Genomic DNA, 24,598 nt, shown 5'->3' with positions numbered 1-24,598 from the left:
AAATTAAGCAATAAAATTGTCTATATAATTAACAAATAGTTATAACAGGATATATTACATTTATGTGAACACAACAAATGTGATCGACTTGTGAGGCTACTAATATTTTATGAAGAAAGAGCCCATGAATTGTAAATTGTATTTTGTCACAATGAGTCAAATTTGGTCCTTTTAAATAAATGCTATCATGAATAGAGTGTTATGTGAAATCACTTGCATTTGTACTGCAAAACCAGGCCTAGTTTGTGTAAACATTCTGTTTTGTTTTTTGGGGGCATACGGTTGCGTCCACACATTAGGTTCTTGGATTGCATTGTGCCTTTGACCTTTCAGGGGCCATCTGTGGTTCTTCACTACTAATCGCAATTTGGCTTCTTTTGTGCACTGTTTTATCTCTGTTTATTCCTCAGCTGAATAGTGGAATAAACGACTGGAGGTTTGTCAGCATCGATTCAAAAAGGCAAAAAGCAGAGCTTTAGGCCAAGCTGTCAAACTCCACGGTCAACATAGCTTTCATTCTTAAGACAAGGTCAGAATAGTTAAAAATCACTCCGGCCGCTCAGATTTCACTTTGAAACAGGTGGCTATTTACAGAATGGAATGATTTGAGCCACTCCAAAACACATCATGTTTTAACAAATTTATGGAGACTCGTGGAGAAATGCTGCACACAGTTTTAAGCTAATTAATTCAGTCACTTCTAGACATTTAGTAAACAGTCGCCTCCAATTCACCAGAGAGCATTTGGAGTAGTACTGTGGAGAGAACACCACCCAGATTCATGTCAATATTGACAAATAGTCTATACTCAACTGCATATTTGTAAATGATTCTTGGCAATGACTACAGCTCTTGCCATGGACATTATTGCTGAAAATCCCCACAATCCTCCTGAGAGTTTTCACAGTTAGTTGGCCGGTGGATAAAGAGCAATAATCCCCCCCACCCCCTCCATCTCTTCAATCTATCATTCATTCATTTAAATGAAGGACATTTACAGTATTCACATATAAATACAGCATTCCTTCTGCATTTCCAAGGAACATCTATTCTTCTAAACAGCCATGTATTCATCAAGAATTGAATTACATCAAAACAATAGCACATGTGACGTGCCAGAACTTCGGTATGGAATAACGCAGTAGATACTCAAATGAATTGGATTGAACAAAGGTTAAATGTTTTTCAAACACTCAATGTCACAGAATCCTTGGATGACAAAGCGTCTAAATACAGTTGTAGGCGTACTTGCATATGTGTCTTTAAACTTCTTTGAACGAGTGTGAAATATTTTGTGCAGCATTAGTGCTCGAGACATTCAGTGCATTTAACGGAACAGGACAGAATTTGCATAATGGGTTTTTTCTTATTCTCTTTGAAATCCGGAGTGCAGAATAACAAATGTATATGAAATAGCAGCCAAACATCAATAAATGGAAATGCCACAATTCTCTGTGGATGGTCTTCGGTGGATTTCTGCTGGAGGAGGAAAACAGCCCGCTTATTGCAAAATAAGCAGAAAAGCGGATGTGATCAAACTCATGCCCACCAGGCGCGCGCGCGCACACACACACACACACAGTAGCCCACCTCTCACTTCTTCTAATCAGATGCAGTGAGATGTGGCAGCTCCTGCTGTGGAGCTATGGGAGGAGCAGCATGTCTCACAGGTGCTTTCAAAGAACAAGATACAGCAAGGAGAGACTGTAATTACTCTCCAATTACAGATAAAGATCTCACTTGAGGGCTGCAACACAAAGTGTCCTAACAGCCATGCAGACCCACTCACACTACAACTCAAAAAAAGTCCAATCAAGAGCGTCTTAGGAAATGTCCTTTGCAGGTAATGATAATCACCATCATGTATAGGATGCTTTTATTCAAACTAACTCAGTAACAGATAAACAAAAGTGGCACTGAATCAGTCAGCAAAACGTGGAGTTGAAATAAAGGTCTCAATCTTAAATGTATTTAAGAATGAGACCTTTATAAGGATTTTAATTTCACACAGCTTTCTACATTTTTGATCAGAATTTAATAAATAAATCCAGAAGAACTGTGGCAGACTTTTGCACAGTATTGTAAACATTAAATGCTGATCAAAACTGTAGAAAGCTGTGTGAAATTCGAATATTAAAATGCTTATGTTTGTAACCTTAAACATCATATAGCGGTCAAAACACTTAATGTACATTTTAAAGGAAATCCTTGAAGCGATGATGAGAGCACATTAATGGGCAATAAATAAGTTTCATAAATTTCTGTCAAAGTCATTTCAGAGATTACTTTGGGAGACTGGAGTTGATGACTGCTTTTAATGCAAATATAAAACCCTTAAATCATTTCACCAATACCTTATTTGACATCACTTTTCCTCTGAAGATAACAACTTGAAATTGTTATCTCTCTCTCCCCTTCTTTCATTAATAACACAAACAGAATAAAAGACATATAGCTTGTTAATATTTTTAATATTTACAATTTCTTTAAAAAAAAAAGAAAAGAAAAAAAAGTATGTGGCATATCCCTCCCAAACCCGTTTCACACAAATCCTGTTTGAAAATATTATTTTGTTATTTTTTCCCCTAACTTTGTCAACAAAAATAAAATGCATTTGCAAGCTAACTGGAAACTGGCAGTGCTGCATACATAAAAATAATATTTCAAGTGATTTGGTGTAAGAATATCATCTGAATTGACAAAATACAATCAACATTTGACATTTTTGTACCCTTCATGTTTATAACGCGTCACATTTATAATACTTTTTTTGTCATTACATTACCATTGTATTTCAAACTGATACCCATCCAGACTTCTGTCTTGCCTTGAGAAGTGAAACATGAGCTTTTAAATGTTCTCTACAATACGGAGCATATTAAAAGTGCAATAATGTATATAAAATGGCTCTCTATATCTGGGTTAACATGGTAAGATCTTGTATATGCACAGCAGTTTCCACAGCAAAATGTCCATATCAAATAAAAGCTCTACAAAAATGCTTGTCAGAAGTGAGTTCCCATGTGAGTCCAAAAGTGCGCTAACGTCATCTCTAAATGTGAGCGATGAGATTGGATAAGCAGAGTTAAGTTTGTCCACCAATAGTGGGGTTTTCAGAATGTGACAGCACCTCAATATCCAGACACAGCTTTGGCTAGAAAAGAGATAAAGAGTAAGAGATGTCAAATGGAAAGAAACAAAGTGAAACAAATAACATAATACACTTAATAATAAAAAGGACCCACAAATAAGGGTGTACTAAAGTAACAAATTTGTCAATGTGCTAAAAAGAGAAAAAAGTTACAGTTGAAACCCATGTTTTGCAAGTACTTAGTCTGTTAAACTCAACTGCCTTTTTTCCCTTTTTTTTTTTAAATAACATAAGCATTACCTTCAGGGGCGGATCTACCGGGGTGGGGGTGGCAGCTGCCATCCTAAGAAAAATCATTGCCACCCCAGATATTTCCCAGTGTAAAATATAAATTTACACATTTTCTGTACCGCATTTTAATAGCTGCACTTTAATGTGATGACAAAAAAAATATCAACACGCACTGTGCAGTCAACTTCCTTAACAGATATGACTCTTTTTCATCCACTTTCATCATGGATATATTTTACATCCGACAAAATAAAATGAAACCAATAAGTATTTCCTGATCACAGAAACTAATAGCAGAGTTAGGTAAGAATCTAGATTTACATTTTTGAAAGACAGGCTTTAAAGGTTGTATCAGCGATTTCAGGCCCAAAAATAAATGATCACATTCATCTAATCTTTCCTAACGATCCGCTAGCTGGCCGCCCCATAAGCAGGCCATCAAAAAAACGCGTCGCTGTAGGCAGCCTAGGCTCTGAGATCTGCACACAAAAACAATTGGTTTCACCAACCACTCAAAACCAAAATAAATAGTGTTCCAACTTCCAACCAATCACCGACAGGGGGGTGGGTGTTGTGAGGTTTTGCGCTCGTGCACGGCTGCACGCGAAGTCTGAGCTGAAGGAGGAGGAGGGAGGGGCGAGCTAACTTGGTTTGTTTGGGATCTCGCTTCAAACACAAACAGAAGTGACGTCACCCACAATTGCTGATACAACCTTTAAGTTGACCAAAGTTAAGAACATAAGTTGAATTGGATACCTAGTGAATTTATGATGCTAACTACAAATTCAAAACTATCAGCCATTTCAACTGAAAGAAGAAGGTTGTGATATTAAAATTGTCCATAGGATAAGGATTATTTTAAGCCTAATGTTTTTCTATCAGTTTTCATTACTTAGAATGGAAATAAATGCATTAATTTAGTTCATATGTATAACTACGGTGTACTGACAGTACAGTTTTATTTAATTTGGTACATAGAAATCTATGAAATGCATATATATTTTTTAACTTTTATAGACCCCAATAAAACATATTTTTTTTGTTTTCAAGTTGCCAGACATGATTAAACATTGCTTCCCATTTAAAATGAAGAAACAATTGTATTTGTCTTTTTCCAGATATTCTTTTGATTTGAAATTGTCCTCTGTTATCCTATGACATGTGATTAATCTAAATTTAAATGTAAAATATTATGATCACGCGCCTTAAAACAGTAAACATTTTTATAGCGGTATTTTTTTTTACTTCTTGTTTAATCTAACAGGATGAGAGTGATTTCCTTTGAAAGTCAGTTGCCCTTTTGACAAATGTGTGTTGCTGTAACCTGATTCACCAAACCCTAACTTTCAGTGAAGATTCAACTTTTCTGTAAAGATTCATTTTAATTGGACAGCTAATCATCTACATTGACCATTGGGGCTTGGACCCTGATTATTGCCTCTCTGTATTTTGATTTTAACAATAGTAGATGTAGTATAGATGATATAGTATAATTTAAGTATAGATGATTGGATGCTTGGTGTTGCCACCCCTCACAGTCCTCTTTCCACCTTATGAATAATTTTCTAGATCCACCCCTGATTACCTTACTAAAAAGCAGACAGGTAAACACTCTCCATTCTCCTCCTTTCAGTGCAGCATATTACGTAGACGGTGTTGAGCTAAACACACTTCAAACATGCATGTGCATGACATGCATCATGCAGCTCAATTTCATTCAAATGCTGCTGAAACAGCAGATTAACACAGGCAGCTCAGGCATTCAGTGATCAAATGGACTGACTGAGGACTTGAAAAATGAAAATTAAATAAAAAAAGGTCTGAAAAAGGAGATTTTTAACCTTCAGAAAAGTTGATCGTTATCCTTATTCTACTAACCCTAATCCTATACCTAACTATAAGCTACTTATAGTTAGTAAACGGGTTATATTACAGTGATATTACAGTTATGGTGATTAATATTAATTAAAATATAAATTAGTTTTGACCATCAAACTGAATATCAAATAAAAATACCAAAATAAGGACATTCAATGCGTTAAGGCATCAGGTATAAGGTAAAATGATCTACTTTTGATGCTAGGTTAATTTAATTGTTAGATAATGGTTTATGTAATAGTTCTCTATTAAGAGAACAAGACATTTGAGCCTTTAACACCTTAAAAAAAGTAATGGGACCCAAAAGTGTACAGTATTTGTGGACAGTGCCTTTGTATATAAAACAGCTCACGGCAGGCATATGTCAAATGAGAAGGCATGGCAATGCACTGATTTAGGGCATGCTGGGAAGCAGAGCACACAAAGCAGGTGAAAGTGAAACAGACACACAGTAGTGAGCCATTCACACTTTTTCATGAACTGCACTGAAACAGTTTTGTAAAGAAAAGCACATCTAAAGTGCTTCTAAAGTTTTTACAAAACCCTGACTGCCATTCTGTTCTTTATTTCAGTCACAGACATCAAAAAGCTGTTTGCAGATGGCAAAGCCAGTGTTGTTTGGCAACACAACGATAAGTGCTGCCACCGTGATTCCCAGAGTCTTTGTTAATTACAAACATTTCACAAGACAGCATTTGTTTATGGCTTTTTAGGCTTATCAGTACACAAAAAGCCAATTTGCACACAATTTACACACCTCTCTTTCTCCAGATGTGGAAGCAGTTGTTAGATGGGGGCCAATCTACACTACTCACGAAGTTACTAGTAACGTTACAGCACAAGCCCTGATGAAGCACAATCATGCAGCATGCAGACAGAAAAGGTGTCAAAACACACACGGAACAATTAGCAAAAGCACATTAGCGTGCTAAGCGGTTAGTTCTTACTTTTGTTTTGTTTTCTCTGATTAGACAAAGGTGTAGTGAAATCCATTGCTCAGGGAAGGGGGAGCAGACTGAGCCGTAGAGACGGCAGCAGGAGTGGGGGGAGGAAGAGGAGGAGGTGGAGGAGGTTGAGGGAGTGAGGTGGGACTGTTAACCGGCGGTGAGGCTAAAGCAGAAACAGAGGGGTGCACAGTAACACACAAAGAGCTAGTGACACAGTTAACTGCTGCTACATAATACAAACAGCTTTTTGTAGGTACATAAGACTGGTCATCAACGCAGTCAAACTTAAAATGATAGTCACAAAATGATAGACATCAAAAAAAATGTCCTCATTTACTTACCTTCATGTCATTCCAAACCTGTATGACTTCCATTCTACCAATGTGTAACGCAAAGGGGGACCTTTTAAACAATGAGATGTACTGGTTGCTCTTGCTTTCAAAAAGGAAGTAAAAAGCACAATAAATTATCATAAAAATGGTCTGTATGATTTACGAGCTTAATACAAAGTCTTTTGAAGCCATACAATAACTTTATTGTATTTGAAGAACAGATTAGTTATTAACTGAAAATCATTTGGCACATTCATGAGAGAAAACCAGATTTAGAAAAAAAAATTGTGTTAGATTTAGCTTACTAAAAAAAACTAAAACAAGAATGAATACTTTTATTCAGCAAAGATGCATTAAAATAATCAAACATGACAAGAAATAAAGTATTTTACAGTGTTACAAATATTTCTGTTTCTATTTCAAATAAATGCTGTTTGTCAGAACTTCATTCAAAGAATCCTAAAAAAAAATATCAGAATTTCCACGAAAGTATTAAGCAGCACAACTGTTTTCAACATAGATGATAATAAGAAATGTTTCTTTAGCACAGAAATCAGCATATTAGAATGATTTCTGGAGAATGATGTGCCATCACATGAATACATTACATTTTAAAATATATTAAAACCGTTATTTTAAATTATAAAAAAGTATTTCACAATATAAACTTTTTTACTGTATTTATAATCAAATAAATACAGCCGTGGTGAACATATGAGACTTCTTTCAAAAACATAAAGAAAAAAAAAACGTACTGATCACAAACTTTTGAACAGTAGGCCTAATGTATTTTCAGTTCACCAAACTGAATGATCTGGTTCTCGAGTTCAACTCGAGAAGTGGTTAACATAATAAATAATGACTGACAAATTTGTTGGTCATCTACATCCAAAAGATTAGGAATATAGCAACCAAGTCTCATGGACCATTGACGGTGCTTTTGAAACCTTTTTAAAACATGAAATCCCAAGTGCTCATAGGCACTAACTCCTCCCTTTGGTTCCAAGTTAGAAATAAAGTCATACAGGTTTGAAACGATATTAGGGTGAGTACTTTTACATGTTTGGCAAATTATTCCTTTAACCAAGGTAGTCTACCAGCTTTAACCAGGTTGACTTTGGCCCCTCTGGCTAGTAGTCCACCACTGGACCAGTTGGTAGCAGTTTTAGCCAAAAATGTTGGCCTTTACCTTTTATTGATAGAACAGAACAGACATGACAAAACAATGTTGCAAAGAGGGTTAGTGGAACCAGGCGATGTCACAAGCCAACCCTCATGTGCACAACAACTCAATATATTAAGAGAATGCACTGTAAATATCAGAAGTTTAGAAAACTTGAGGCAACCAGCTTCAGGACTTTGAGTATACAAAAATTGTTGTATAAACTTAGTTTATACAAGTTCTGTAAACTCAAAATTAATAATGTTTTTACTTGTGGATCCCAAGTTTTAAATTGCATTAAGCTGATCATTAAAATTACACAAGTAACATAAAACTTAGTTTGTTGTATCAGTTTGTTGAACAAACTGAAAAGGTTATACTTCTACGTATACACCGAAACAAGTCGTATATACTCATTGAAATGAAAGAAACTTCACCAAAGAGAACACTTATCACTCTGATTGAGACATTAGTTTAAATTGTACAGCAAATAAATAATTTAAAACACCAAATAAAGCTAAAACAACTATTATTTCTGAAAAACAAAAAAAAATTGCATCACATGCTTTGACTAAAAACACAATTATTCAAGTGCATCATCAGTGATCAAACTGTGCATGCTCAGCAGCCTGTTAATTGGACTCTCACAACCAAACTTGACATTGTAAGTTCTTGCTGTTTAATATTTTAAGTTGCTCATACTAACCAGCGCAAAAACTGTCAACAATTGTTTGTGTAACTTTTTCTACATTCGATAGTTCATTCAACTTTTAAAATAAAGTTTGTCTAACAAAAATAACGTTTTTTATTTATACTGTTTGCTTAAAGGCCACAGGTCTGACTACTTTAGTCGTTACTCAAAATAAATGCACAATGATGTGCAGAAGTTGACCAAAACCCAGACCTGCCTTCACAGATGATGTATTCTGACATGTTCTCCAATGATAATTGTTGACTACGCCATACTGCCTTACACATTATGAACCATCACGTCAGGACGAATTGACTGCAAACCTGTGTGACTGAGCGACATGCTGCTCCATGTCTGAAGGTTAGACCTGGCAGAGTGAGTGAGGCCTCTGTAAGAACTAAAGATGAAACGATGGTGTGCTTTTATGCCATTTCAGAAAGATGTTCAAAGTGCTGCCACGGGATGCAGAGTGAACAAGCCCCAGTGCATATTCAACTGGGTCATTGATCGGCTCTGAAAAAAATGGCCTCATCAAGAGATTCCTCCCAGCCTGAAAGATCCGACATGTCTCCCAATTAGCAAGCATCTTTACTCGTCAGATCTGCGCTAATAAGGAATAATGTTCAGTTATTAACGTCGTGGTTGATAGGCTTGGCTTTGCTCTTTCTTCTTCCTCATCACGCCTCCATTACCGATGTTTTGAAACAGGGTGGACCGTTTCTCAGAGCGTTCACAGTTATTCCGTAGTTGTCAGAGTGACGGTTTAGGAAGTTTTATTGGCACTGTCAGATTAGAATTACAAATAACTGTTTCTGAAGGGTTTTCTTCACATTTACCTTGATCTTTACAGAATATTTGAACTGTCAAGGTGTACGGCAGACCATATCTGAAATTAATCTATTCAAATGGAGCTCTGACAGTCAATCAAGTGTGAACTGATTGTATGGTTATTATGGGCTTCTCATTCATCTTCCTTAGCCTATCTTAACACACATTGTGTACTCCCTGTCCTTGCACTTCCCATTTAACATAATTTGTGCTTTTCACAGTACGTTACTTACTGCTAAAAACATCTATCTATAAATTACAGGAACATCTGTCTGTCTGTTTGTCTGTATGTCTGTCTGTGTGTCTGTTATTCGCATATCTCTCGAACCGTTCATCCGATGGGTTTCAAACTTGACAAGTGTCTTGCTACGGGCACGAGTAAGTGCAGTGCCAAGTTTGATGATGTTTGGATTAGAAATGCAAAAGATATCGGTAAATATATTGGTAAAAGAAGCACTTAGAAGGTTGTGGTTTAAAAATAAACATTCTGACATAAACACTCTGTCAGCTAAATATTAAGTCAGCTACACTGTTTACTTCTGAATATTATATTTTATTCACAGCCATCATTTGTAGTAGCCTATTCACAAACTGTTTGCTCAAGCGTAACGTTTTTTCGGAGTTCACTGTGTAGCCTGCTCCCTGAATCATCACGCTGATTCATTTGTGGATGTTAACTGAATCTGTAAGTCAGCTACGCTGTTTACTTCTGAATAGTGTATTTTATTCTGGTGCGTTTAACGTTATCGCTACTGTTTAATAGTAGCCTATGCTATTCACCAACTAAACATATCCTATTCAATGCGTTCACAGTCTCTTTCACGGCCATCATTTGCAGTAGTCTATTCACAAACTGTTTGCTCAAGCGTAGAGATTTCTCGGAATTCACTGTGTAGCTGTTCCCTGAATCGTGTAGTTCAATTTTCCATATTTATTGTATGTCATTATGTCAGTATCAGTATTTGCTTTCTACCATGCACATATAAAAATGTCACTGAACTTTTGCTGTTTAATTGTAACAATGAGCACTCAAACACAGCAAACCAACAATTCCTAAAAACACACACAAAAACTGATTTTGCAGGGGCGCTTTGCACTAGTAAATGTAAATGTACAATCTGTGATTTGACTAATAAACGCCATGCAAAATACAGGATGCGTTTCCATAGAATATGGAGTGTATTAACAAGATACAAGTAATTTGAGGAGATCAATTCCCTGTGTAGAACAGTAATCCTCCTGGTTAGTTTACCTGCCACTTGTTTGCTCTTGAGTGAGGCCTCGGATGCTAAGGCATAGGACATGGTGATGATTCTCTCTTGCTGTTGTAGAGCAGAGTCTATGTCCGGAAGCACTGGCTTGTCTACTGCTGCAGGAGGAGGTATATTCTGGACACTTACGTACACACAGACACAAAAACAAAAAACAGGTACACGAGAATGAACTGACAGACAAAAGTGTAACAAAAATGTTCTCAGCATCAGCAAGGATTGAATTGATCAAAAGGCACAGTAAAGATAAGCATACGATTTCTATTTCAAATAAATGCTGTTCTTTTGAACTTTCCATTCATCAATGAATCATGAAAAAAAAATCACACAAAAAATATTACGCAGCACATGTGTTTTAAACTGATAATACGAAATACCCTTTGCACTAATTGTTTGGGCCACTGCAAGATAATGCTGTGCAATATTTTTACATGCATAACCTCACTTCAGTTGCCAAAGTTATTGTACTGAATTTTATTATACTTACTGTCATAGTTGTACAGTACCTATTTCTGTTGTGCTGTTATGTGTGGATGCACCATAACTAATTTTGTTGTATTTTAAGCAATGACAATAAAAGGGAAATTAATTGAAATATTTATTGAGTATTAAATCAGCATTTTAGAATGATTTCTAAATGATTCTGTAATTTAAACTGAAAATCATTTGTTTTACTTGCGGTTTCCCCTATTAAATCTAGTCATGCAGCAGCTCTTTTGCCACTCAGTCCAGCTGAGGGGGCGTGTTCCAGCAGGAAAGTGACATCAATGCATTCCCTCTATATGTTAAATGAGACTGATCTGTAAGTACCTAGACTTAGCCAGGATGCTCTTGATTCGTTCCACTTTACGATGCCGGGCCTCCATCTCCTGAGGGCTGAGGGGCTCTTCCGGATCCATGTCCACATAGCGCTCAGGGATGGCCACCTTTTGAGGCTTTGAAAGCTATACAGGCATTGAGACCAAACATACACCAATCACTTTAATCTGAAATCTATTGGCCATACTTTTATTTGTAATATTTTCTTTATTTTATAAATTTTTCATTCTTGTAAAAAACAAACGTACATTATGTATAATATGAAACTATAAAAAGCTTAACAATACTTTGCAAACGGTTACTGAGATTGCACTTTAATTAAACTCAGGATAGTTCAACCAAAAATGAAAATTCTGTCGTACTTTCTTCTATGGAACAGAAAAGGAAAATTTAGGCACATTTTAAGAGGCTGCTCACTGCAGAGCGGATGGGTGGAGCTTGAAGTCAAACACCCTAATTCTACCCATAACCCTATCGCTAAACATAACTTCAGCCATTAGCTCCATGGAGGTGGAGCTGGACATCATGTGGCTCTGCAGTGAGCACCACTTGCATTTTAATGGACTTAACATTTGTGGTCTCACTCAATCACTTTTTGCACATACAACACAAGTGCATGGTTACTGAGCATTTTCTGATCCACACAAGGAGGAAATAATGTCGGAATTCTTCATTTTTAGGGGAATTCTCCCTATAAGTAGTATGGTTACCTCTTTGCTGAGGTCCAGCTGGTAGTCCAGAGGCTCAAGATCCAACTCTCTCATGGGTGTGCTACTCAGGGTAAGCCATTCGTCTGAGTGAGAGCGCTGTCTCTCTTTGTGTTCGACTGGTCTCTCCTCACCCTGCACGGCCCGCTCCAGTAGCTGCAAATCAAAGTCTTGCTCTCTTCTCCACTGAAGGCACACAAACACACAGAACCCTGAGACAGCCAATCTAGACTTGACACACTCATCCAATTTTAGTTCTTCTCATGATTTACAGGACAAGAAAAATGTACAAATTTTTTTTTCCAGTTACACTGTGTAACGCTCAAGAGATCTTAACTAAGGAGAAAGGATTTTTTCCTGAACCTTAGACACTATTAAAGCTAAAATGACCTTTGTGCTCCACATATAAGTTTACATCCAACATTCCTTATTTACATGAAAAGTTTAAAGAGGGGAGCCCTGCACAAAAACAACACACAAAACTTGGTTAAACTGCAACCATGAGCATAATTATATATTGTCCCAGTGCGCTCCTGTACCTCTGTACCATGTAAAAGGGATTGGAGTGATTGCGTCTGAAGTCTCACATGTTCAAGCTCTCAAACCGTAGCGTATAACACTCCTGCAGACCAAGAAAGGTGCAATAAAAAGCTCCATCTGTGACTTCATTTACATGCTTCATTCCCAGGCTTTATTGTGCTTACTGGAAAGAAAATAAATCAGTGTGTCGTGAAATAAACTGCGGTTTTACATTCACAGTTGACAGAAAAAGAACAATTACCTCCTTTTGCTTTTTTACTAGCAAAGTGTTTATTTTCTTGTGCAAAAATCTACAAAAAAGATTTTCTCTTTGCAAATTATGCTACAATTCGCTGTTATATTATTATCACCATACAAGTGATTAAAAAACATGTTCAGTAAGTAGTACAATTATAAACACAACTCATTCATACATCACCAAGGACCAATACATTTTGGTAAAACAAGGAGAAAAATTATAGATGTACAAAAATTATAGATATAGATAACTATAGATAATTATAGATAACAAAAGCCAGGGTAAGTTAAACCAGGTCTGGTTTTGTAAAATTAAATTATATATTTTTTAAATCAAAAAACAAAATAAGATCATGTCATTTGTTCTGTACAAAGAAGGCCATATAACTTGCCTCAAGTCAGACCCAAATTGCATGGAAAAAATATATATTTTGCAGGTTTTGGAAGAATTGTTATTAGAAAGCCGGATGTGAAAAAGGGAAATTTGGTGAAATTAGTATAAAACAAAAAGATTTATGAGTGAGGTAAGCACAATATAGTCTGGTTTCACACTTTAGTTATGCTATAATTATTGTGGTTGAGTGATGAACAGCTAAAAGGCTTGAGAGCTTGTTGTGCTTGAAATTTAGTTTAGTATATGAGTCCACTAATAGAGCAGGCATTGTTTCCCATAACTTTGAGCATTGGGTTATTGTTATAGAGGTTAAAAGAGCATTTTGATGTTAGTGCTTCCTTTGGCCTTTTCATACACCCCCCAAGTAAAAGCACACTACTTTGATTCACTATCCCAGATGAACTGCTCCTTTGGGATCCATGTCCCAAGTTTAACATTAAACACTCATATAAGTCATTACAACATTCTGAACCTGTAATGAGAATCAATAGCACATCAGCTTTCATTATTAATCCTCTAAACACATTAGTCCATGTATTTCATTGGCAAATAGTATATCTCCCATCTGTCCTTATTCTGTAGCCCATCCATGCGGCCCGACAACATATGATAAAATCTCTCCCGTCTCCTTCTGTAACACCTCCCACAAACCCACTTACCTGCGGCAGACACTACTACGCTAAAATGCTGATCGCAGTAACGCAAAATCTTACAGTTCTCCATCAAAACACTGTAAATAGCTGAATGTACATTTATGTCAGGGTGATAATCCTCTCTGGAGGAAAAGATGTCATTGTGCTCTAACGTACTGATCCCAGGTCTGCAGACACGGGTCTGGATGCGGAGGAGGAGGAGCGAGATGTGGAGGCCTGGCGCTCGCCCTGGCTGAGCGTTCTCTTGCGCTCCCGTACGAGGGCCTTTTGGTGACGCTTCATCCTCTCCAGCTGCTCTTCAGCGCTCATGCGTCCGCGCTGCTGCACGATCTCCCCAGAGTACAGCCGCTCCAAGGCACTCTTTGGTCTCTCCTAGGAGAAACCAGAGGATGTATTAATAATGCTGAAAGAAACCGGACCAAAGCAACAGCGGGGAGAAAAACATGCATCACCGTTTCCTCAAAAATATTAAACAGCACAACTGTTTTCAATATTGATAATATGAAGTGTTTTTTGCAGCAAATCAGCATATTAGAATGATTTCTGAAGGATCATGTGACACTGAAGACTGCTGGAAATTCAGCTTTGCCATCGCAATAGTAAAAATTGGTAATAAATTGCATTGTTTCACAATATTAATGTTTCTACTGTTTTTGTTCAAATAAATGCAGCCTTGATGAACATAACAGTTTCCTTTCAAAAACTTTCCTTTAAACCTTTTCCTTTCAAACCAAACTTTTGAACAATATTGTATATTTAAATAGCAATATATTATATAATTTGGAGACATTTGTATGATGTGTTGGTAATAATGTGTGAACAGTCAGTCAGTCAGTCAGAAAGGGAGAATGAGAAAAGCTCTGCTGTGCTCATTTCTGTTAACATTTTCTGCATGAATCCATCAGGGTTGGAGACACACACTGTGTTCACAGTCTGCATGGCAACACAACGGCAGAATCTCATTCGCAAAGTACAGTCTGGCTCAAGCCCACACTGGCTGCTTTTATTTCATGTGCTCAGCGCTTTGTACTGCTGCTGAATCTAATCAACCAGCCAAAGCAAACTATGAGAGACCCTTTATGTCCCTCTGCCTCTCGATAGACACTTTAAGGACTGGTTTGGCTTCCTACCTTCAAGCTTGTGGTGGTGAGTCCTCTTCTAAGGGTGACGAACGATGAAATATTTGATGACTGGTTCAGTCTTGAAGACGAGCTAGTCAAACCTAACAGAATTTGGACTGGATTAAGACAAATCTTTCAGACCATGTCAAATTCTGAACTGAGAGATCATACTTTTAAACATCAAACAGTCTTTACATTCACATTCACACTTGGTACGCAATTAGGCAAGCATGTTTCTTCAGCTATGGGCACTTTTGGCCCTGTGGATGCTATTAAAGCACAATTGTTTTTAGTAGTTTTAATTTGCCTGCTAACAATGTCCAACAGTATTTAAAAAGTTTGGGGTTGGTAAGATTTTTAATATTTAACAAAAAAGAAAAAGAAAAGACTCTTATGTTCACCCAGGCTGCGTTTATTTGATATAAAATAAAATAAATAAACGGTAACATTGGGACATATTAGAGAAAATTAAAGTAACTATTTTCTATTTTTAATTGTAATGTTATTCCTGTGATGGCAAAGTGTCTCATGATCCTTAAGAAATCATTCTATTATGCTGATTTGATGCTCAAGAAACATTTCTTATTATTATCAATGTTGGAAAAAAGTTGTGCTGCTTAATATTTTTGTGGAAACCATTATTCTTTTGGATTATTTTGTAAACATTATGCAAAGGATTATTTGATAAATAGAGAGTTCAAAAGAGCATTTGTTTGAAATAGAATTGATTTGAAATCGATGTAATGCATCCTTACTGAATAAAAGTACTAATATCTTTAAAAAAGATATCTTACTAACCCCAAACTTCTGAAAGGAATTATCGCTGTATCAAAGGAAAATTCAGTAATTTGCACATTTTCACCTCAGTATAATTTATCATCACATCTCAAATTATGTATTGTGTTTAACAGCATTCTTTGAAGAAAATGATGGTGGTGGAAATAATATTGTTCACCTATTCAGCTCTTTTGTAGTTCGTTATGTTAAGACTAAGTTCATATTCACAGCATCTTATGAAGCCTAAATGCATTCATTAATATTTCCACACTTGCAGAATTTGTTGAAATTCTCCAAATGTGAATTATGGAAGATGGGAAGCACCTGCACAGGCTACAAAGCAAATATACATAATAATTAATTAGGAGTTAATAATTAATACTATTACTTGCGGATTGTTTTCACATCACTAATGAACTGTACTGTGGTTTACATGAACCGAACCTCACATTCCCTTTTCAGCGAATGTGGTAACCTTGTGCAAACCTGAGTCTTACTGTGTACAGGTCTGTGTGTACCTCTGTTTGGTAGAGTTTGGTAGCCACTGTCACGGCTACAGCCCCCCATTTGTCCACCAACTGCCAGCAGTTCAGGCTCACTGAGGAATGCCCGGATCTCAACCTACAGTCCCAGAAGAATAGAGCTCAGAACTATAATAACATTTAACCACCAGCACAGATGACAGCTGGCCTTATCCGGGTGCCATTGAGTGTCACAAACCTTATGATCTCCGTTAGTGTACTGCCCGATCTCACGGTCACGTTTCCGCTCATCAGATTGTCGTTTCAGGCCCCGGACTGATGTGTGGCGGATGACGGAGGTCTCTTTGGGGAGAGGGGGCACAGCTGGGGGGTGTTCATCTGGGCTGTAGAGGTGAGGCAGGGGGGGTCTGGGTGGAGCATCTTCCTCAGGCTGCATATGTAAACATAAACATCCATAAATACAGATAACTAGACTAAAGTAGTGTCTTGATTACCTAGTTTCACTCACTCACCCATTTTTGCTTGTGGACTGGGTTTGAGAGCTGCAGGGGCTGCTGGGTAGACTGCACCGGGCTGAGATGGGGACTGGACTGAGCAGCTTTCAGTTCACTCATGGATGGAGTGAAGAGTGAAGGCACTGTGGACAATGATGCTGAAGGCACAAGTTTCCTCTCTGGGACACGCAAATATCCCAAACGTCGACATCACAAAGCAAAAAAAAATAAAAATGCATGTATCATTATCAGTAGCATCTGTACGCAGTAAGATGCGTGTGGTGATGTTTGACCTCAGTACCTCGGTCTGTGCTCCAGTGCATGGGAGTGATGGCAGGCAGGGGCCCGCTCTCACCTGGATTACGCACAGAGTCAATGGTCACTCTGTAGTTGGCTTTGCTGGAGCTCAGGCCTGCAAGCACGTCCTCAATCCGCCACAGCTCCTTCCTCAGCTGAGATTTCTCCTGCTGCACAGTAGCACAGAATTTAATCATTTTGGATGAAATACAACAGTCCAACTATTAAACAGAATAAAAGAGTAAATATAAGCCTGAGACAGGAGGGAATAGAATACAAGTGCACATACTTCAGTACGTAATTATATGCATTACATTTACTTAAATAATAAAACTGAATATATTATTTGATATACAAATATACACACAAATTAAGCTCATCTGAACAGAAAATCCATATATATATAAAATGTCATAATCAGAATATATAAATGCTATTCAAGTGTATAGAATATTGAAAATAAGTGTCTGTCTTTGAGTATTCAGATCATTAATATAATATAATTAATATAAGAACAATATTTTCAAAATAAACGGATGAAAAATCTAAATTAACCAACAGCTTAAAAATATAATATAATATATGATATAATAGAATAGAATACAAGTACTTTCTTACTGCTGTGATCAGTGTAAAAAATATATATGATGACCCTGAGGCTTGTTTTTGATTTTCTAAGAGGCAAATTTAGAGCTCAAAGGGGCACTGAAGAAAGGATAGGATTTTCTCTTATTTGTATTTTCACAACAAGCCATAATTTATTGACTCTGTCTGTGTGCGCTCTCACACAAACACTTGAGAAATCAATAATCTTAGACACGGTATGCCTTGTTCTTAAGACTCTATCACGCTGATCAAAAACTAACATTAGATCTTCACTTCGCCTCCGAGAGCTCCATATCTCTTTCATTACTTTGTTCTTTCTCTATCAATTACCGGACTGAGAGGTCCGGCATGCTGAATAGAAAAGGAGACACGGTTTAACATCTTTTGATACATTTTGCCGCTCAAACAGTATTGATACTTTAGTTTGGAAGCATGCATTAAAGGGATAAAAGCTGAAATACAATTTTGGGTTTGAGTAAAGAAAGACCTCTGTCCTTCATTTACATTTTGAAAAGAGTTAAATCAGCTTGGTGTCATTTTCCTCTGGGTCTGACCTGAGAGAGAGCACTGTGGGTCATCTGGTCTTGAAGGACTGAACGCAGTCTGTCCACATCTCTCTCTAAGTGGTTGTACTCTGCCCAAGCGTTCTCCATCTCCTGTTTAACACAGAACGAAGCTGATATTAGTATTGCATTGATATTCTTGAGTCTTCAGTCAGTGTATGGACACGGGTATGTGTCCTCACCGTGGACACCTGTGAGATGTCCGCCCTGATGTGGACCATATCCTCCCGTAACAGCTTCTGCTGATAGGCGATCTTCTCTGCATGGGCGGGCTGGTCCTGGTACTGTTCCATCTGCTGATGGGAAACATCCAGAACTGACTCGAGCTTGTCCTAGATAAGGTAAGAAACAGAAGACGATGCAGATAAAGAAGTTAGAAAGAAAAAGAACTAGAGACCTGAATCATCAGGTTGGACACTAGGCTCCTCTGTGATTAATGAATCCTGAAAAAAAAAAACATTTCATTTAGGTCAAAATTTGCTTTATGTAGTAACATCTAAAATTAGATCTAAAACTGGTTATTTAATATGGCTGAATCAATCTGACTATATTAGTTTATAACAGCAAAAGTCATTTTAAAGGCTTAGATCAAGTAGAAATAGATCTTCAAGCTAACAATGGCTTTTTGGGGTCTGTTAGATTTACTTCCTTTTTTTTAATTTCAAGTAAGTCACTTTCGCTCAATATTAATATATTCATGGAAACCATGACACTTTTTTTTCAAAGATTCTTTGATGAATAGAAAGTTCAAAAGAACAGCACATAAATATCTAACTTTGGTAACAATATTATAAATGTCTTTACTTATGCTTAGGATCAATTTAATGCATCTTTGCTGAATAAAAGTATAGATTTCTTAAAAACAAAATCTTACTGGCCCGAAAATTTTGAACGGTAGTGTATAAAGTTGACATCGTGCAACACAATATAGCATCAACGCCTGTGTTACAATACGGAATTTAGATGAGGAAAAAACACAAAGCACCTTATCTTCTTTGAGTGTGCGTATACTGGCCTCCAGCTCCTGAAGGATCTTGTCTTGCTCGCATAACCTACTAAGCTTAACCTGGGGAGACAATCACAAACAGCAATAAATAATTGTCACCAAACAGAAGGCATGACTGAACGGAATCCATTAAAGTATACAAACATATCAAACAGAGGGCCGACGGAACACATTCTTCCGCTATTCCATATTCAACATTTTCCACTATTGAAGATATTCATTAGCATAAACTCCATGCACCCAAGACAATTTTGGTGTCATTATTTGCAGAAACAAACAGCATTTTCTTAGTGAAAAATGGGTTACAGGGTACGTGCGCGCGTGCGAGAGACGGAAGCTGCAGAAGTGTCTTGTTTACGGTCTTCTTCACACTGCCTGTTTATTCTCCACTCTGTTTATCATTCCCTCCAATTAATTATTAAGCTGTTATTATTTTACAGCCATATATTGTTGTTTTAACAACATTAAATATTCATCACACAGATAAATACACCAACAAAATTCGTATAAATTGTTAAACCGAAACAATGTTAATGATGAAAAGCCAGGACTTCCAGATTATTTACCTCCAAATCAACTGAAAAACAGCGAGAGCACTGGAATACAAAAATCAAACTGAAAAATTTACAAGCCCAAAGTATAAAACTCCCATTGCATGTATTTTTCTCTTTAAATTGAGCATTGAATATAAAAAGCCCTCGTCAATAATTTCAATTTCTTCTTGACACAGAGAGAGCTTGCTTCTCCCCACAGTGCGTACAAATTCAGGCTTGAGTAACAGCTTTTTGTGAGAAGCAAACAGAGAGAACTAAAGGGGAGGCCATGATCAGAAAGTGGGCATTAATAAAGAGAGAAGAAAACTTACATCTATGTCACTTTCAGCTATTTTAACAGGCCGGGGTGGTCGATCTTTAAGAGAGTCACGTCCAGTTACCTGTTGACAAAATGCAAAAGCTCATTCACTTTCACCAACATTAGCATCAACATCAAGACTGTGTTGGCTGTAAGGTTGCATCGATCAAGCAACCAACAAGACTGCACATTCTATTGACAAAATGTTGACGAAATCATGTAAACAAACTGTGCTATGGCAAACTAAAAGAACAAGGCCTTAAAATCTCAAGACGAACAAACAAACAAAAAAAGCAAAACAAAACAAACCAACACTGTTTTTGGAAGCTCTGAGATGTGTTTACGAACAAATAGCAACTGGGGGATTTGGGGAGAGCCGCAACGATCCACCCAAAGCGCTGTTCTATCTTTGGCAAAGTATCAATACTTTCATCGGCAGTGAACTTGACACGAACTCATGTGGGAGTGAATCATTTAGTGATAAACAAGGGTTAGCTAAAGGATACTGCATAAGTAAGAGCAGCTGTCAGTAAACGTTCACTCATTAACAGAAAACCTCAAACTCTAGAATAATTAGTTGATGCTCAATGTTTGTACTGAAATAATTCACATAATGGTCACAATTACAATGCAATCTCTATGACAATCCCTCATCAGTGCAGTATTGATATTTTACCAAAAGAACAACAAAACAAAAAAAGCACATGCATATGAGTATGACTCTACAGATCATGTGCAATGCACACAACGATAACCAGGGGGATTACATCACTGCAGCAGGTGAAGGCATGAATTGGTCACATTTTGTGCACACGCCATCCTTACATTCAAACAGAACGCACTGTGTACCGAATAGATGAGAGGTTCAATACTTTTCATCTGTTTGAAATGAAGATAAAAAGGGTTTCTGTGAACTGTAGGTATAAATTCTGGCATACGTTGGAAATATACATTTGAAATATGAATGATTATTTATGGCAAGTAATGCACTCCACTTCAAAGAGGGTCGGAAAAGTCAGTGACCATAAAGTTTGTGACAAAAGCGAAGAAACTCTATATAAGATATATAAAGGCTACTAGGGCTGCACGATATATTGAATTGATCAAAATATTGCATATGTTCAAATAGTGATTTGCATATTGCAATGGCTTAATTTAATATTTTAACACTTCAAAAAGTTATGTAAAATCGAAGTTTTAAGTTGACACAAAGTAGAGAATGATTGTCCTGTGTACAAGAAAGTCTATAAAAATAGGGTTCAATGTATTGTATTAATATAAAGGATTTTTCTTTTTACTTAGTGTATTCTAAGCTGTTTTGACTTAAACTAGTCTGAGAAGATTAGATATCCTAAATCACCTGCAGATGCTACTGAGGATTTAGAGCCAAAAGAATGTGAAACATATGTTGGTCGTATCATTTTCAGTTTTTAAATATATTTAAATATAATTTAAAGACCCCCTGTGGTTAAAAACTAGTTTTTAATGTTGTTAATATGTCTATGTGGTGTTTTTAATATGCTTTAAAACAAACCATGTGCAAATTCATAAGTCAACACCATTGCTAAGTATTTTCTCCTTAAAACTGCAGTGAACCAAATACTGGTGTTTCTGACGTCACAAACCCTCACGTCAACGTGTGGAAGGGCTTTAGCATATCATTACTATGCTGTAAAACACGGGAAGCCAGGTTATCCCGGTATATTTTTCTGTTGATATGAAAACTCGGGTACATTTAGCCATATAGCGGCTGAATTATGTATAAGTTGTATATTACAATGTTATGATGAACTATATGCCTTTCTCCACTGACGTTCTATGATGATAAGGAGATGTGTTTTAAGGGATACAATTATTGACCAAAGGTAGACTTTAAATTACACACATCACATAATCGCATTATATAACAAGTTACTGTATATCACATTTTTCATCAATATCGTGCAGCCCTAAATGCAACTGACGCCAATGCACATACTGAACAGAAGGAAAGACAATTCAGAATCAGATTCTAGCATCCATCTGACCTTCAATTGACAAACTCTCCTCCTGGACTCTTAACATTTGCAGCCATCACTAGTCACTACATCCATGCATCCGCCAAGACTTTTATTGCTAAATTGCAGCATAAAATCTGTTTTTTAGCAATAAAAGCTTAAAATGACGCATTGCTCTCTGTGAAGATTGACTGATTTAAATGTAATCATCGGTTTCAAAATTCACTCTACACATCCTTCAGGGTTAAAGAGCAGAGCAGCCGTTACAGAGAATAAGGAGGGGAAATAAATCAGGAAGAGTTTATGCCTTGAGGAGAGAGGGAGAAGATGGGCAGAGGAAGAAGGTGAAGGCAGGTCCACTAAAGCCCACCTTCAGGTCTAGATATTCCAGGTCCTTCTTCAGCTGGATGTAAGTGTCATCTGCCTTGAGTGTGGAAATGAAGAAAGAGGTCACATGACTCATGGCTAAGAGTACAGCATTCAAGAGTGAGACTGATGTTCATGGACACTGTAAAATGCAGATACATTATAACACAAGTGCATGTTATGGGTGACTGACCCTTTTTTTATTCCTATTGACAACAAGCATCTTCAATTTGTGCTTAGACTGATGCACTGTTGAAGGTGTGCTATAAGTTTATTGAATAAATAAATGATTTGTTTCTTCACTCTAAATGTCTATACTTATTTAGAGCATGAATTTTTGTAAGGACGTGATTCAAGAAAACATGAAATGGACCCCTTTTACACAGAGTGCAAAAATCTGTTTGCAGTAAAGCATTTTATAACAATGCTGTAAATGTTGTAGAATGCTAGTTAAGTTTTAATGTTCTAACCCTGCAACCGACAGAGATCTAGAGTGTGGAATGGGAGTGGGACACAGCTTGTGTGTTACTATTTATCAAATGTTTATACTAATTTCTGAATACCTTTCTGACACATTTCATATCTAAAATTCCATATACACAAGTAAAACAGTGATGTTTTTATATTTCCTGTTCATGGCAACATTCAATCATGTGAATGCAGGCAAGTCAACAAGCAACATGCTGTTAACATCTGAGAAGCAATCTGAGGATCAAAAATACAAGAGGAAGAAACTACAAAAAAAAAGTCCAAAAAAGCAAAATGCAGAGGAAAGGTTCTTCAAAAACACTAAACAGGCTGTTACGTCAAATTGTGAAGCCCAAGCTGTAACGTTCTACCGCAGACTCCATGCTAACGGAGAGCTAACACCAAACCAACGCAATCACAACTAGAACCAACAGTGCACAACTTTAAAGATGAGCACAGAATGGGGGTTAAGGAAAGGGGGGTATGATATGCTCAGGGTGGGTTGAGGGGGAAATGACCCTCTAACCTTCAAAATGGGGCCTGAGAGGCCGTTGTGCTGGTTCTGCAGGTGTGTGAATGTGTCGCTGTGCACGCTGGCCATCTTGGCCTGGTGTCTCCTGAGCTGGATGAGCAGCAGGGTCAACTCCTCCGGCTGCAGGACAGCGGGGAGACGGGAAAGAAAGCACTTCAGGAGGTGATCGCCAGGGCAGCGGTGAGATGTTGTGAAATTTGGCAAAGAGGAGTGGCGAAATGTAACTGCCAGGCTACAAGGGCATATCTCAGATCACTTTCTCAAAACTAGAAAGCAAAACGCTCCTCATGGCCGAAATGTAATCTGCCTAGCAGATCTTCTGTTTCCCTATGTTTCCAAGATAGGTCTGAAAAAGTCTGTTCTTTATGGAGATCTTACCGTTTTTCCATGAAGACTTGGGGCACTGACTGTGTGTGTGATGTAGCCCATCATTGGCATGGATCTCCTTTCTATTTGCGAGGTCTGCAGAGACACGAAATTATACAGAATGGTGGCGTTGATAATGACAATGAAGAAATTCAGTCCTCTTACAACTATTTTCAAATTCTCACTTTTAGTTACGGATACTGCACATTTTTAAAGTCAAGTAAAAGTCAGTTTCAAAAAACTAGGGCTCAGCAGAGCACATTTTACTCATTCATCTGTTTCTTTTAGTTAAGAAAGTGTGTGCTTGATTTCAAATGTGCCACAGGGCTTTGAGGGTTTGACAGTTTTGCTTAACATACAAAATTCTTCATCTAGGACCATCATAGCACCTCAAAAAGACACAAACAACAAGAGATTTAATTAACTACACATAAATTATCTCAGACCTGCTTTCTTAAAATAACATTTGTTTGCTACCAGCAGAGTAGCACTGTAGACTCTGTTTCGAATGCGAATCCCACGGCACTGCATTTTTGCTGTATAATAGGTTTTTTATTTAAATACAAGATCAGAAGAAAGAGACCACTGCTGAGGCGGTTTATTGGGTGCTTTGCTTAGCCTTTGGCGAATCTTATCAGCTAAACAGTCTAGTGATCCACCGTGGAGGTCCATAAATCCACTCTACGAAACACACTTTAGCCTTTAAGATGCATCTATAGATAGGCGTCTGCAGCTGGGTAATTGACATCACAAGTCGAGCAGTGACAGCAGTGTCTTTCTGTGTTATATATAATTAGTTTATCTGAAACTACTTTTGGAAAACAACATTT

General features: G+C 37.2%; 1 protein-coding gene across 31 annotated transcripts in view; it reads right to left on the bottom strand.

Moving 5' to 3' along the window:
• Window positions 1-2,454: 2,454 nt before the first annotated feature.
• Window positions 2,455-24,598, bottom strand: part of plekha7b (pleckstrin homology domain containing, family A member 7b) — a 117,040-nt gene continuing 94,896 nt past the window's right edge. For 5 of the 31 annotated variants that reach the window (XM_077228379.1, XM_077228378.1, XM_077228385.1 and 2 more), the window contains 16 exons: window positions 23,781-23,864; window positions 22,407-22,460; window positions 20,053-20,121; window positions 19,167-19,247; window positions 18,364-18,513; window positions 18,173-18,274; window positions 17,017-17,182; window positions 16,734-16,894; window positions 16,460-16,651; window positions 16,258-16,360; window positions 14,972-15,063; window positions 13,998-14,213; window positions 12,021-12,203; window positions 11,302-11,435; window positions 10,473-10,615; window positions 2,455-3,154 (listed from right to left, as the gene is read on the bottom strand). In XM_077228379.1, the coding sequence (XP_077084494.1) occupies window positions 3,132-3,154; window positions 10,473-10,615; window positions 11,302-11,435; window positions 12,021-12,203; window positions 13,998-14,213; window positions 14,972-15,063; window positions 16,258-16,360; window positions 16,460-16,651; window positions 16,734-16,894; window positions 17,017-17,182; window positions 18,173-18,274; window positions 18,364-18,513; window positions 19,167-19,247; window positions 20,053-20,121; window positions 22,407-22,460; window positions 23,781-23,864 (1,953 nt within the window). In that variant the 3' untranslated portion in view covers window positions 2,455-3,131. Of the gene's footprint in view, window positions 3,155-6,114; window positions 6,371-6,443; window positions 6,643-10,472; window positions 10,616-11,301; window positions 11,436-12,020; window positions 12,204-12,802; window positions 14,214-14,971; window positions 15,064-16,257; window positions 16,361-16,459; window positions 16,652-16,733; window positions 16,895-17,016; window positions 17,183-18,172; window positions 18,275-18,363; window positions 18,514-19,166; window positions 19,248-20,052; window positions 20,122-22,406; window positions 22,461-23,396; window positions 23,523-23,780; window positions 23,865-24,598 lie in introns of those variants that run through there. The other 26 variants (XM_077228381.1, XM_077228382.1, XM_077228383.1 and 23 more) reach the window with 20 other exon arrangements.

The sequence above is a fragment of the Siphateles boraxobius genome, unplaced genomic scaffold, assembly GCF_051911475.1.
Source record: "Siphateles boraxobius isolate OS27281-9 unplaced genomic scaffold, OSU_SipBor_1 130, whole genome shotgun sequence".
Lineage (NCBI taxonomy): Eukaryota > Metazoa > Chordata > Actinopteri > Cypriniformes > Leuciscidae > Siphateles > Siphateles boraxobius.
The sequence above is the reverse complement of the archived record's forward strand: the minus strand, read 5'-3'. Positions and strand labels throughout refer to the sequence as shown.